At 38.7% G+C, this 15,656-nt stretch overlaps 1 protein-coding gene across 3 annotated transcripts in view; it reads right to left on the minus strand.

Moving 5' to 3' along the window:
* Positions 1–278: 278 nt before the first annotated feature.
* Positions 279–15,656, minus strand: part of pax5 (paired box 5) — a 62,010-nt gene continuing 46,632 nt past the window's right edge. For all 3 annotated transcript variants that reach the window (XM_032564041.1, XM_032564039.1, XM_032564040.1), the window contains exons 8-11: positions 14,729–14,830; positions 11,014–11,100; positions 10,336–10,422; positions 279–7,932 (exon numbers count right to left, since the gene is read on the minus strand). In XM_032564041.1, the coding sequence (XP_032419932.1) occupies positions 7,850–7,932; positions 10,336–10,422; positions 11,014–11,100; positions 14,729–14,830 (359 nt within the window). In that variant the 3' untranslated portion in view covers positions 279–7,849. The remainder of the gene's footprint in view (positions 7,933–10,335; positions 10,423–11,013; positions 11,101–14,728; positions 14,831–15,656) is intronic.

Below are 15,656 nucleotides of genomic sequence, written 5' to 3' on the forward strand. Positions count from 1 at the left end.
CGGCGTGTTGTTGCCATGTCGTGGCTTGTGTCCTATTATCACCCCTCTCCCACTTCCTTTTCTCCTATGCACAGACACACACTAAAACACACACACACCGCCTCTCAAAGACTCGGCCAAAAGCCAAGACTGCAGCACCGGGAGGCTAAACTCACTCTGATTTGTGAGGCGACAAAAAGCAGGCAAAGAGATCAACTGTTCACTGTTGTGTGTTGCTAAGAAAAGAACCAACATTTAAGTAAATGCTTACATGTTGATGAAAGAACTCTCTCAGAGCATTTAACTTCCAAAAAATTATTTTTATTCTGAAGGACCAATAAAATTATGGCAAATATTTACAAATAGTTACTTCTCAGTTTCACATTACTGATACATAAATGGAATAATTCACCAACAAACAGTCACTCTGGTGGACAGATGGACAGGTACACAGACTGAGTATGAAGAGATGCATCAAGCAAACTGTAATTCAAAATTTCACAGTAAAAATCAAAGCCAGGAAATTAAATAACCATAATATAACCATAAAAATAGAAAACATAAGCCTTATAACAAATTCACCATTTATTTCCGGCTTTCGGGATTAAAACCAATTACCAGTCAGGAGCAAAAAATAAAACAACAGAGGGTTGTTGAAGAGAAATCAAGTGATATGATATCTTTGGCAAAGTCGCACTGCAGTAAAATACATTCAAATATTAAGACAACACACGACACACAGAGAGAAAAAACACCAAGATTTGTTTGCAACTACTAGAAAATTGAATAAAAAACATACACATTTTCATAAAGAAGCATTTCACTTTTTTTCAAACCATCCCCTCCAGAATATTCAAAGGCAATACTTCATTTTATGTATCTGTAAGTCTTTTCTGCCCTTTTGTATGTTTTTGTACAAGAATCGAATATTTAAAACAGGCATCACAGGCTTTGGTGAATGTTAACGGATATGTTTTCTTTTAGTTGTGTTTGTATTTTAAAGAAAGGAAAATATTGAAACCAAATTTATTCCTTGTATGTCTTTGCATCACAATGTATTTCTGTATTCCTGTGTTTTTTGTTCATATTTTTTTGTTATTATTTTTTAGCCAAAACACAAATAGAAATATCTCCTCAACAGCCTAAATAGGAAGCCATGGACACACACACATACGCACGCAAGCATACACACAAAATCAACATAATATTAAAACAACTCCAGATTGTTACACAAAAGGCCACAGTAAGGTGAGAACTCATGTATCCATTTCTTTTTTTGATTGAAACAGCTGCTTAAGTCAGGTTTTTGTAGGCTGATTCGTGCGCATTAGTTCTCTTCCACAGTTGAATAATATAAAGATGTAGGGAACGCTGTAACGCTTCAGCGTGAGATCTGTCTGAAGCCTAGTTATATCTGCAAGCATGGAACAGATTGTGCCACTAATTGCTGTCAAGATGTGATGCTGAATTCCCCTCTGGTTTGGGATTCATATTGAGATACAGTCGAGCAGCGCACACTTGGTGGAAAATCATAATTTAAAAAAACAAAAAAAACAACCTGATTTGCATTTATTTCTGCCTCTGATTTGACTTGAAGCTGGATTCAAAAATAATGCATGTTATCTATTTTAGAGAAGATTGAATCCAGGGGTGGAGAAGTATTTTTGTTTGTTTGATGTGAAGCAGGTTTTGAATGTTTTGTTTTTTTGTTTTTTTACCTTCTTACAGAGTTGTAAAAAGTATTAGACCCCTTTCAGATTTAGACTGTTTTTGCTTTTCCGTTACACTTAAATACTTCAAGAATTTTTCATATTATTCAAACATAACTTGAATAAAAACAAAGAGAAGTTTTTGTTAAATCATAATTTAATTATTTCAGCCACAGTTTTTGTCCTTTCACTAGCCAAGCTCAGATGTTTAAACAGAACCTGAAAGCCAGCAGGAAGTAGGCTAAAAGAATCCCAAAAGCAAACTTCCATCCAAACAAATTGTACTTGTCAAAGAGTCTAGTTAGTATCCAGTTAGTATGAAGTGGTGCGTACATTAACAATGTTTTTATGTTGGAAAACCCACCAATGGGGCTGAATTAGAACAAAGATGAGTGGGCCATACTTCCTCCACAGAGATGTAAAAAACTCAGTGACAGATATCCCAAATGATTGAAGGTAAGGCGAAACAGTTCTGGGGTTTTGCCATTTTGGATTGCTTTTTTCCATTAATAATAAAAAATTTGAAACTACTTTTTTCTTTTAACTAATGTCATCTTTTTCTTATCTGAAATATAAGTACGTCAAAAAAAACAACAAAGCAGAAACAGGAAATCTGTAAAGGAGGAAATTATTTTTTATAGCACTGCAAGGAGGAAGATCTGATCTAAAATATTGTTTGGATTTTTAACAGAGCTGTCTGATGAAACAAGGAGAACTTTTCAAGAAAGGTCACATGCTTGAAATCAACACACAGTTCTGCTATACCTTATCCTGGTGGTGTGGCAGTCCTACAGGAGGACAGCAGAGAAGTGAAGTGAGGAAGATGAGTGCATGAGATATGATGAGATTAGGGCCGAGGAATTGGGGGGGAGAGGAGAAACGGGACGAGCTTGTGATGGCACAGCAGGTTTGGGCTCCCCTGGGGAACAAGAGGAGGGGCGATCACCACTTTGCAGAGGACAAAGGGAGGGAGAGAGTGCGTCTATACTAATATTTCTATAAGAATGTGTGTGGGTGTGTGTCTGTATGTGTGTGGCCTCTGCCCAGCACGCTTTCTACAGTCACTACCACCCGCAATGACAAGTCTCCCAGTCAATGTCACAGCTGCAAATCGAAACCACTGCTGGTCAGAGACAATCCTTTCTCTCCCCATGTGAACCCGTTGGGTCAAAGCAGTGGCAGGAGAGGCTGTTTCTCTATGAGACGCAGAGTTAACAAATAATCCTGTTAATGCATCGCCAGCTGATTCTGAGCTGCAAAAGGTAGCAGGCGCTAAGTTTAGCCTGTTTGAGGCTGCCGCCCCATAAACGTGTGAATGTAAATATTTTCGATCATTAGCTGGCTGGGTTGTATCTTTTGTGTTGGTTAGATTTGTATCTGAAAAGAAGCGGGTGTTTTTGCCTGTGTGGCATCTCTTTTTACTGTTTTATTCAGCATTTCTTGAATGTGAACATTTCAATCACAGATCCAGGCCAAAAGCTCTGTCGATAAGGAAATATTCATAGAAATATTATAACTCTTGATAAGTTTACATTGTGTTTCTGCGCCAATGTACAAATCTGCACAATATTAGTATTTGTTCTCCTCTTGTAAAACAGCATTCTACAGTATTTGGGGTGACCTGCCCTCAATTTACATACAATACATAAATATTTCATTTGAAACAGTCTGAGTTGAATGTTAAAGGCTTATTCATAGTTTCTGATTGTTTGTTTTCATCAAGATGACTGACTTTTTGTAAAGTGATTTGACGCTGACTTGCTACACTTCAACATTTTAACTACCTAGCATACTACAGTACTTTGAAGTTAAACCTTAGTTAATCATCTTCACTTGGCTTTTGGAAGCATCCACACAGGCCTGTGTGTTTTCTGTCGGGAGTCCAACAAAAGTCATTGACATTCAAATAAAATTAGTTAGAGATGCACCAATTAGAGTTTTGCTATTACTGATTTTGGCTGACCAAAATATCTCTTTAAGCTATTAAGATATAAAATAAAGACATTTAATATGAGATAACCTTATCTTTATGGGCTACATTGACAGCTTCTGAATGTTCTAGTATAAAAGTAAGTGGAGTGCAGCTGATACAGCTATCGATTCACTGATTGATCTGCTCTCAGGTCTACATCAAGAGAGCTGCCTGGTGTTTACAAAAGTGCACATCTTGGCAACTTTATCATAACAGAGAAAGGAACATTAAGTAAACTTTAAGTCAGAAGCGGTTAAAATACAGACATCTAATTAAGCAATCAAATTTATCGTCTAATTATTCTGACCAATATGCTGCCATGTATAGAGCTGATAAAAGAGAATGAAGTTTAGCAGGTCTGTGATTGAAAACACACTCATTTCCCTCATCTATGACTCAGACTGTGGTAGATCAGTTTTAGGTGTGGAAGGTGAAGCTTTATGTCACTGTTGAGAGGTTTGTTTGAATTTACAAATGCAGATGTCCAGAGTATTTTAATAGACATAAGAGACAGTGAGGCCAATTTTAGTTTTAGCGTCTCACATTCAGTAAGGGGGATGTCGACATACTGTATATAAAACCAAAGGCACTGTCCTTGTTTTCAGCTGGTGTGGTTCAGGTTCAATAATGCCTCAGAAGAACTGAGAGAAAAAGACAGAAAAAAGGAAAGTCTATAGCTGAAATGAGGACCAGCTGGTCTGCTGACACACAACTCTTCTTTAGCGATGTAGATGCAGAACTTTTACAAATGTAAAATGATCAAAACTATTACTATTTAAAATAAAAAGATAAAAGAAAGAGAAAAGTTTTAAAATGATCTTGCTTAGCAGAGGTTTGTAAACCTCTGTTTTGTTCCCCACTGCAGATTTGGTGTTTACTAAAACTGCACAGCAGCAATGATGAATAATAGCGAGCCAACCATGATAAAGAAAGGAAACCAAAGACTTTGTAAACACTTGCAGGTATCTGCTAAAACCACAGCGAGTGGCTTTAAACTGTTTGCTGTTTTCATGAATAAAACTTGTACTCTGAAATTTGAATGGGAATAAATAAAATTGTTTTCTGTTTCACTGATTTCTTTAAATCTTGCGAACAAGGAAGATGTTGCCCTCACACTCTGATGTGTGAGGGCACATTGATTTCAGATCAATGCGAGAAGGCAAGTCTATCCTATTCTAAACATGATGGGTAAGGCCTCAACCTTGGTGTCAAGCAATTGTCGCAGCGCAGAAGTGATGTAGGGAATAAACCAAAGTCAACTTGAAAGAAAAGGAGAAACCTTTCACAGATTTTTCATAAAAACAAAGCTTTATAGGAATTCTTTCAGTATCTCAAACAACACAAGCAGTCAGAAAGAAGGGGAGAAGAACTTGATAAAAACAGTGATTTGAGTCTCTTTGTGCTTTTGTCAGCCAATCCACTAGGGGGAGCCATCTTTGGGGAGTTTTAAAAAAGTAATCGACAGCACAGGAGAACCAGAGAACGAGAAAACAAGGGTTGATTCCTGGTTCTTGATCTGAACATTTGCAGGAGACGCGTCTGTCCATTGGTACCAGGCAACAAACTATAAACAGGAAAATCTCAATTTGATCACATTTATAAACAAAGACTTCTTATTGTACTGAAGGTTTTTCAGATTTCATTATTAACTGCATCGTCATCCACATCATATTATCACTATTCTAGCACATGACACTATCATAAATCACAAGCGTTTACTCTCACCCAGGAGTGCAGCGCAGGAAAACCTCTGAATATATTACTCTGTCTCCTCCATGATAAATAGCTCTTGAACAGGACTACAAAATCTTTGCAGGGGAGGTAGGATAGCACCTTAATGTACAGTGACAACAATAGGTGGGAAAGATTTTTGGTTTATTTGAACAGTTCATATAGTGGAGGGCTCAGATTTTAGGTTTTGCTTTACTGAAAGGCATGTATAGTGCTATGAGAAAGTATTTGCCACTTTGCAGATGTCTTGTGCTTCTGCTATGGTGTCACGCTTTAATGTTTCATATCATCAAACATTTTCTCACCTGATTTAAATACAGACACAGAAATACTCAGACACAGTTTCCACTTTTCTTCAAACTAGTCCAGAAAATGTTTCCCTAAATTCCCAGGAAAAATTAAGATGCCTTACAGGCCTTTGGGTTCTTTTTGATTACAATTTCGCCACTGACTCTAACTGAGGCAAGCCAGGCCTGTAGACATTGTTCTGGTTTTTTCAGGGGACCTTATGGGTAAGGATGAATTTGTGAATAATTTTAGAAGGCTGTCCACTCCTGCAAAAGTTCACAAGTGTTGGATGTTTTCTGAATTTGTCAACTGTCCCAAAGACTTATACAATTATTTTGTGACTCTGGTCAGACTGATAGGTCAATAGCTTTGTCTCTTCTTTGTTAGTTTTGCTTTACATTGAGGTGTGATTGGAGAATGCCTGATTTCCTGATTTTACAGGTCCAGAGGTTTGGCTGATTAAATTGAACCAAAAACAATTTGTTAAATCACAGTAAATGTAAACGTAAGCAGGGGTACAATTAAATTGTGAAGCTGGTTTTAATGGCTTTCTTCTCCTCAATAAATAAATTTGTCATTCATAAAGAAAGAAGCAGAAGACAACTGTAAAGGGTAAATACTCTAGTTGTCTGATGTCATTTGCGCCACTTAAATGCAAGCATGGATCTGAAGGCATGGATAAATTGAGACAACCTGAAACTTCTAAAACTGATTTGATTTCTACCTGGTTATCTGAAATATTGCAACTAAAATATCTCAGTATTCTCTCTTTAGGTCAGATCAAAACTGGTTAAAACATTGACATGTATGTAAGGAAAACAAAAAGGTCAGGTGTTATTAAAACTTTAGGTTTTAAATCTGTTAAGATCTCTGCAGTGCCTTCACAAGCAAGTTTGATTCTAACCTGTCTGCACGTACAGTGTATGAACATGCTATTTTGCACATGATGTGGGAAAGCTAAGAAATGCTTCTGGTTTTCCAGTCAAACAATTTCCAAGCAAGTGAGGGGTGGTTGCCATCTTTGGCATCGGTCAGCCAGTTCTCTAAATATAACCATGTTGTGAGGATGCAGGTTTTATTAGGTAATAGTGCTGATGTTTGCCAAACCCCACCATTAAACAGTGATTATAAGTGATGATGAGCTAATCAGGCTGCACATTTGATACGTTTTTACTGAATCTTACAACCAGAAAGCTAAAAAATGCCACTTTGGGAAACTAACTCCAGCCTCCTGAATACTTTACAGGGAAAGGTATTCATTCCCCTTAAACTTTTCAGATTTTTTTTCTTTACATTATAACCACAAATTTCATTGTAATTTCTGTTTGTTATTTGATATACCAACACAAAGTAGTATGCAGCTGAAATGAGGAACACTGCACATCATCCTGGAAACTAGTGGCAGCATCATGCTATGAGGAGGGTTTTCAGTTAAAAGAACGTGTCATTTTCTTTTCCTTCACGGTTTGTGGTTGTAACATAACAGAAAAGGGTATAAATACCATTGCTACACACTTTCTTCCTTGTGCTCAGCTGGTATAAAAGGCTCAAACAAAGTAACAAAAAGTAAAGATAGAGGGATGGTATACTTCTGCCATAAAAAGTTGTTACTCATTCAATATTGTGTTTCTAGATTAGTTGTGTTGAAGCCACAGAAAACAAAGTAGAATAAATTCATGGAGGATTTTGGTCTTTCAGATTTATGAGGATTGGATTGTCTTCACTCCACTGCAGCATGGCATAGAAAATTGATTGATGTCAAGTCATAAAAAGTACTGTCTAAGAAGGGATTTGCTCTGATTTGTTCAAATATATAGCAGTCTCTAAACAAAACAACTAGCTTGACTTCTTGGGTTTCATGAATGGAAATAAAAAAAGTCTGAACATAATGTAGGAGGGTCCAAATTTGTAATGGTACTTTTAATAAAATGTTTTCTGTATTTGTACAGTAATGTACAACCAGGCAGTATTGTTTTGAAGCCAAACCAAATGTTTGTTGGTTTGGAATCAAATGAAAAGCAAACATCACTGATGTCAAAAGATCTGAAAAACTCCTTCTTGCCTCAGTCCTTGCTCGTACAGGCAGGTTTTTACTGAACGGTGCTGGTGCTATCCATTTATTTCCTCCCTGGTCTTCCTGCTCTCCATCCTTCTCTTCTTTCTGGAGGGGTCAGTGGCGATCGTAGGCAGAGGCTGTTGCAGTGGCAGCAGGGCCTGCTCCCCTTGACGTTGCACTGTAATAATACGGTGATCCTGCACAGAAACACGGACAGTTACATTTCTTTCAACTGTCTGAAACATGAATAACTCAAATTATAAGAAACTACATAACATTTCATTCAAAGTTTGATATACAGATATGGTTGTAATTTCTTAACATCAAATGCTTCGTCAGGATACAGTGTGTTGTTTTGCAATGCAGATGAACCGATTTTCTCTTTTTAAATTTGTGTATATTCACAACAAATGCTGCTCAATTTGCTTCTTAGCCATTTTTGTGGCTAATGTGTACTGTGTAAAGTGCATTTTTCGTGCACTTTACACAAGATCTGTCTTGCATAAAAAGGAACGAGAGCCACAATACTTTTTCAGAAACTAAAATATAAGATATATACAATAAAATAAGAATAAGTGTGAAATTTAAGAATTTTTACCATTATGCATCTCCTCAAGACGTCAGAACATTTGACTACCAATAGAAATGAACTGGTACAAAATGATTGTTTCTGGGTATAAAAGGAATGGAGGCTGTGATGAAGCTGCAAAGTGTGGATTCAACATAAAGCACAAATTTCCTTTTTGACTCAGCAGCAATTCACAAATAAAGAGGAAAACAAGCTCGTACTTTGGCAGTGTAAGAAGTTAATCGTAGTAAAAAGAAAATACAACCTCAATTATATGTCAAGATTTTTCTTGAATAATTGATCTGGTTTTCACAACAGGTTCTACGAAGACATTATTTATTCATCAAAATAATATAATTTAAATGGGTTGTACTCACTTTTTTACTATGAATTTATACCGATCAAAAAGCGAAAGAGTAATTTATTTTCAGAATTTAACTTTTTTTCTCATCTTTTAGTAATCGGTTTGTGTGATATAGTGACATCTACTGACAAAATCCTCAAACTGCATGCAACTTAAAATGTAAAACTAAAAATGTAAAAAAAGAATAATTTTTAATTTGCCCCTGTGTTTTAAATAACTTGTCTTGCTGAAACATCTCTTGCTCAGTGCAAAGGTATAGTATATTATTATTAACAGATCCTTATTATTAATAGATCCTTGTATTTCAAAGAATTCATAATGCTGCAAACTTAGCCAAGCTTTCCAGGGCCTTTGGAAGAGATGTTGTCCTATTTCATTTAACTTTTAAAATTAATTTCTTTTCAAGTGGGATTTTTCCTCCAACTGTATGAATGTATTAAGAATAAAGACATAATTCTTCAGAAAGATTAATATACTTTTAGTTGTTGTACTCATCTTCATTTTAATTGTGGCCAATGCTGAACAATTACCTCCTTTTACCATAAATGACAGTGACTGCAGAAAAACAAAGGAGCTTTATTAACATCCACTGCAACAAAACAGAAAATGAAGGCGTGCTACATGTCTCCAAACTAAGTGCAGAGAATGGGATTGTTTTACGCTTTTATGATGTTTGTTACCATAATTCTGATTTAAAGCGGTAATTACAGTCATAAATCAAGAATTTTACAAGAAGACATAAATATTATAATACCTTAAACCTTTTTTCATCGTCTCCAGCTCATTTCTTTCCCCCCCCTGGACTTCGGTCACAATGTCATCATGCTCATGAATCTCAGTAATTATGTTGGACAGAGTCATTTCTATTACAGATAGGAATGATGGTTAAAATGACAAAAATATGACTCGGTCTGTAATAAATCTGAATTCTCTTTTTGAATGCAGTGTAAATGTGAAATGAGCGGCTTCAATTTTCTGCTAAGATTATATTTCAGCGCGGAGCGGAGCAGTGAAAGGCAGGCATGAGATGACATGAGCTGATGAGGCTAATGGCAGAAAAAATAGTCTCTCTTTCACGTACAACCAATAGATTGGGCTCGACTTTCTTTCTCTCTCAGCGGATCGCCCCCCCCCTCACAGAGATACTCCTCGCACCGTCCAAGTGACAGTCCAAGTTGACACGCCAAGTACAGCTCTACCACCACTGATCCCTTGAGTCTATTCTCTCTCCAGGGAGGAGGTCAATTCAATACCATAACCCCAAGTGCACACACAGAAACCCTCTCCCTCTCACCTTAATACACAAACCTGTCTCTGTCCCTTCCATCAATCAGAGCAGCTGAACGCCGACAGGTTGTGTCTGTCCGCAGTCCAGGTAATCTCGGGTGCCTCTTTGGGGAAGTGAGGCATTAAGTCGAACTGACAAACTCTTTAGTCCCACTCTAGATTTTAGAAACCCTCTCACCCGGTTTTAAAACAGGAGGTTTACTCATTTGACATTTTATTCTTTTCTCCAGCGTTGGTGTCTCCAAATCTGAATCTCGTCCTCACATTCTCCACACATTCTTCCATTGGTTTACTCCACTGAATTTGCTTCTTACCACCTGTTTCCTTATGAGGTAACTTTTCTGTTTTACTCCCTCTCTTTCTCCCTCTCTTTCCACCTACCTTGCATTTGTCCTGCCTGACTGGTGAAGAGACTGGACGAGCAGCCGATCTCCGTCCCCAGGAGAGACCCATAATCCTGCTGAAACACTGCAGACAGAGGGATGGAGGGAAGCAGGAAAATTGAGAGTTGATGAGAGGAAAGGAGAAGGCGGGAAGGACTCTGCATGTCATCATAGTCCTAACCGTGTGGATGGTTTGCTCAGCCTGATGTGTATTTTAAGTTTTCTAAAACACGTTGCTCTAGTTTGGTCTCACCCAAACAGATCAACTTCTTCCATATGTTTGCTGTGTCACCTACATGACTTGTTGCAAACTGCAAAGGGGACTTCTTCTGGATTTCTTTTGACAATTGTTTATAGATTTCACCACCTGAGACCAGATCTCTACAGATATTCTTGAATCGCCAAAGGCCTCTTGGCAGCTTTTTTGATTACAAATTCAGTTAACAATTCTATCATAAAACCCACTTTCTATAACCTGATGTCCTCAATTCCTCACTTCTCCTCTTTTCATCCTTTTATATGAAAAATATTGCAAAAGATTTTTACAATCCACTTTAGTGTAAGAGACAGTAAAGGGAAGACATAGAGCCATTGGAACAAGGGATTTGGAAAAATTAAATGACATACAGTAGCACATTTATTCATATTTGCATATAAATATTTAGTATGTACCAACCTAATAGACTAGGGTTTGGAAATCTCCATGATTCATTGTACGTGGAATACTGTGGGTGGGAATATGGACTTCCAGAAAAATCTCCCCCTGAAAGAAAGCACAAAACAGAAAACATAGTATGTTGAGAAACAATAAGGAACTGAACACAATAACTATGGTATTCCACATATTTAACTTAGCTTGGTTTAATTATTTTTTCTTATATTATATTGGTTGTGTACTGGTTTTAGCCTGTTTAGTTTAACACAGCATGTAGTTTAAGGTATTTAGTTTAGCTTAGTCTTATTAGTTTAAGTTAGTTTTACCAATTTAGTTTAAACTATTTTAGCTAAGCTTAGATTATTTAATTTCACATTTGTTATGTTTAGATCATTTTTATCTTAAGTTTAGCGTGATTTATTATGGTTTATAGCTCATCCTGACTTTTTTATATTAATTTTTGCTTAGTTTAGTTATTTTTCATACACGCTGAACATTAACCTCTATCCCGTGTTTCTAACACACTCAGACTAGTTGAATGTGTCTGAGTTGGAGAGCCCAGTCAGACTATAGCGGTCCTTCCACCCAGTGGATGATAGGTTAGCTTTTCTCCCTCATTTACTACTCACTGTCTGGGGTCTACTCTTCCTCATGTCTTCTCCTCCCTCACCTCCCTCCAATCTTTTATCTTTATTTTTCTCCTTTCTCCTCTGGTCCGCCTGAGTACAGACCACCCGTCACCCTTCACATCAAAACAACATTCTCCTCTACTTCTTCCCCCCATTTCTCTGCTGACTTACTCTCCTTTTCTCAGTCTTTTGCTCTTTCTTTCATTTTTTTTCCTCCTGAACCATCCCTCCTCCCAGGGGATCCCTCTCCCATAGCTGACAGTCACAGACCCTGATGCCCCCTCCCTCCGTTCTGCCTCCCTCTCCCCCCTCCAACCCATTCCTCTTCCCTGCCTCTCGTTCTGTCGGTTCTGCCTCAGTGCTTTCCTACACCCCCTCCGAGTGTCAGCACCCCTGCTGCAGAGAGAAGGAGACAGAGAGACGGAGTGGGAAGGGGAACAGCAGAAGAGAGTTGCTTGCTTAATGAAGGTATGATATTAGACAGAGTGAACAAAAAGGAGGATAATTTGGCAGAGGAGTGCTGAGATAAAGCAAAGTTGGCAAGTCAAAGTTTCTAGATTATCTCTTTCAATACTTCTAGCCAGCTCATGGAGTCGGCTTTAAAAATTCACTGAAGAAAAACTTCAACGGCGGCGTTAGCTGTGTGTTTTCGTGCGCGCAAGTTTTTGTTTTTGCGAGTGTACATTTAGTTGCGTCTGTCAGGTGTGGGTCTCAGGATGTGGTCTCCATGGCACCCCTGGGCGCAAACATCCTCTCCCTTGTCATCACCGCGGTGACGGCGATGTGTCAGGTTGTTTAGCAGACGCGAGACGGAGGGTAGAGAGGAGTAGGGAAGAAAGCTCAGGGGTCTCCCTGGTGTAGCTCGGTGTCAAGGTCGCACACACAGACACTGTCAAAAACAAACACACAAACAACGGTACTCACCAGCCCAAACACACACTCAAATATCCTGTCAAAGCCGAGGACAGCGCAGTGGGACAGGGCGACAGGGTTACCCATCTTTAGACGTGCTGTTCCTACATGTCCACTGAGACTCAGTGTGTACATCAATTCATGGACATGGGCGTGTGCGTGTGTGTGTGAATGACTGGGAATACACAGAGACACCAGCGTGCAAACAACATTGTTTTGGACCTTGTGTTTCTATTTTTCTACAGCAGAGTCTTTAACACAACCACCTCTGCTGGTGTGTCAAGAAAAGAGAGAAGAAGAACAGCGTTCCAGGATTGAAACACAAAAGTGCAGTGGAAGGCGGAGTGGAAGGGAATGAATGAATTAGTCGTGGGTCACTGGTGATTCTCATTAAAAACAAATTACTAATGTTGAGGAGGGACAGCTGTGCTACTGTGGCTGCTTTCTAATGATACACAGAGAAAAACACACACATATAGAGCCTCCAATACACAGCTTACACAGGTATACGAACACAAATGCCACCCTCCGGGACCACTGTCAGCCACGGTAGACAGAAAAGGAAGAGGAATGGCACTGCCATGTATGCTCTTCCAACACACACACCCCACACACGCCGACACACCCCCACACACACAACCTACACAATGCATATATAGAGTTTCTACAATATATGTGCTGTAGAAACTCAACTCATGTTTATGGATCTGCTGCAAGATAAAATAATCACTTTAAAGGAAGTCAGATTCAATATTTGCGTTTGTTTTTGTTGAGAACTTAAAACATATAACATGCCTTTAATACAACCAGGTAAAGGATCACATAGCAGGTTGTTATTGCATCAAGCTTTTGGACTAAGAACATCCCCAAAATGACACCAGTATTTTCTGTACAGTAGAAACTCGTTCTGCAAATGGAGAACCACAAACCCTGCAAAAACGAAATGTTTTCACACCGGGATGATGCGACAGACTCAGTTAAACTTGGCAGGGGATGTCAAAAAATATTGCACATTTGTTTAGTTTTTTGCACTTTTTAAAGCATCATATGATTACAACAACTGCAAAATATTAGAAGAAACTTCCCAGTATGAGCAGCTTGCAAGGCAGCAAGCTATCCAGTATGGTACTCTATATACTGTACAGAAAAAGACTGCTGGGAAAGAGAGAATATGACATCTTGATGTAGCCACATAGATGAAAAGAGAAGTATTCAGATCACACTCCTGCTGGATTGGTTGTTTGCTTAATAACAAGAAGCAAACAGCAGCAAGATTCAAGAAAACTGATTATTTCTCAGGGTCCAGGGTGCATTTGTTTGGTCTGCACCAGGTATCCCTTCTCCTTAAATGTTGTGGACCATCCAAAGAAATAAAATCAGGTCCATTTCAAGACGACTGTGCAGCTGCGGTGTGAAAACGTGCTACGGCTCAAAAGCAATGTCTGAAAAATTCACCCAGCCTCCAGACTGAACACCAGTCACATTTGACAACTCTTGGTTGTGAGGTCCCATCTCAAAATCCACCATACCAGATGTTGTTAGTTCTTGTTTAATAGATGGAGCTCTTCAGAATAAGTCCATCACTAATCTGGGTATATTTTATTAGTTTTTCAGATAATAATTAGTTGTTTTTTTTTCCACAGCAGCATCTGTGCCTTGAGTTAACTTACATGGAAGCTTTCTCTGCAAATGATCCTGCAGATTTAAATCCTGGTCAGAGCCTCCTCTGTCCTATGCATTAGGTTGACTCGTCACTCTAAATTGTCCTTGTTGTCAGTGTGTGCACTCATGGTTGGACAGGTGACCCATTCAGGGTGTAAAGTGCCTCTTGGCAGCCTCATCAACTGCAACAGGATATGTACCTGATCCCACGTAAGTGGATATTGAGGATAGATGGATGTTTATGGTAAAACATTGACTTAAGGTTTGGCTTTTGGCAAGTTTAGGGTTTTTTCAGTGCATTGATAATCTTTGGCCAACCAGTACTGTGCTGTGTTTGTTATTCAGTGTCATCCTGTTTGATTCTCCCACCCTGTCATCACCTCTAGCCCGTAGATGCTCCTTAATAAATGGACATTTTATTTCCCTGCATAACTGTTGTGACCTTTTTTTGCCATGTGGTAACTTTTGGGATGAATTTGTGGACTCTAGGTAAAACAAGTTATATTTTTTTGCATGTTTGTGTGCATACCCACCCGGTACCATGCCAGTGAGCGAGGGAGTGGAGTAGCTGCCCTGTCCAGTTGGGGGCACATGAGGAGGGTAGCCTGGCAGAGTTGTGCTGGCCAGGTCTCGACCTGTTAAGACACAGACAATGTCCTCTTATCAGTATCTTACTCCTCTCTGTGTCATTACAGTCACCAATATGCCATCGTCAACATTCTTATCTCTCTAGCAGTTAATTGTGTGCTGAGATCTACAAATTTCTATTAATTTAAAACTCACAGGACCCAAAAATGTCTGTAGTAGCATTGGGATGTTGCTCTTTCAGCAGCTCATTCTAGATGTGTCTCTCCCGTTTGCTTCTTCCTTCCTTGTTTCCCATCCTCTGGCATCTATTAATTTAGTGACTCTCTATTCTATTGTTTCCTCCATCGCCTCCTCCTTCTGTCAGTAGGTGGATGGGATATATAACTGCATTAGACTACATGACAGTGTGTCGCCCCAAATCATTTCTCTATGTTTGCGTGCCGTAGACATTGGGAGTGTGAGGAGAGGGCACCCTCCATTCATCATCATCACAGACACACACACACACACCAGCACCCTCCTCCTGCTGTCTGCACACACACATTTATCATCATCACAAGCAGCTCAGATACTAACACCATCAATCCCATTCACTTTCCCTCCACTTAACCAGCACTAACTGAGAGGAAGCAGGAGGAGGGAAAAGAGAAATAAGCAAAAAACTGCTGTAAAATCTTTTATAAAGAGGGAATGGTATGAAAAAAACTATTACAATTAAGGGTTTAAAGAAAACATTATCACAACATCAATCTTTAGTATATTTTTTGGGAGATTTTGTGTGAAAGACAAAGAAGATGATGACTTGAGACGTAACTGGAAGGAGAATGGTACATGGGTTTTCAAAGCTTTTTAAAAAGTTAACTTAGAAAAGTG

This window comes from Xiphophorus hellerii, chromosome 5 (assembly GCF_003331165.1).
Source record: "Xiphophorus hellerii strain 12219 chromosome 5, Xiphophorus_hellerii-4.1, whole genome shotgun sequence".
Lineage (NCBI taxonomy): Eukaryota > Metazoa > Chordata > Actinopteri > Cyprinodontiformes > Poeciliidae > Xiphophorus > Xiphophorus hellerii.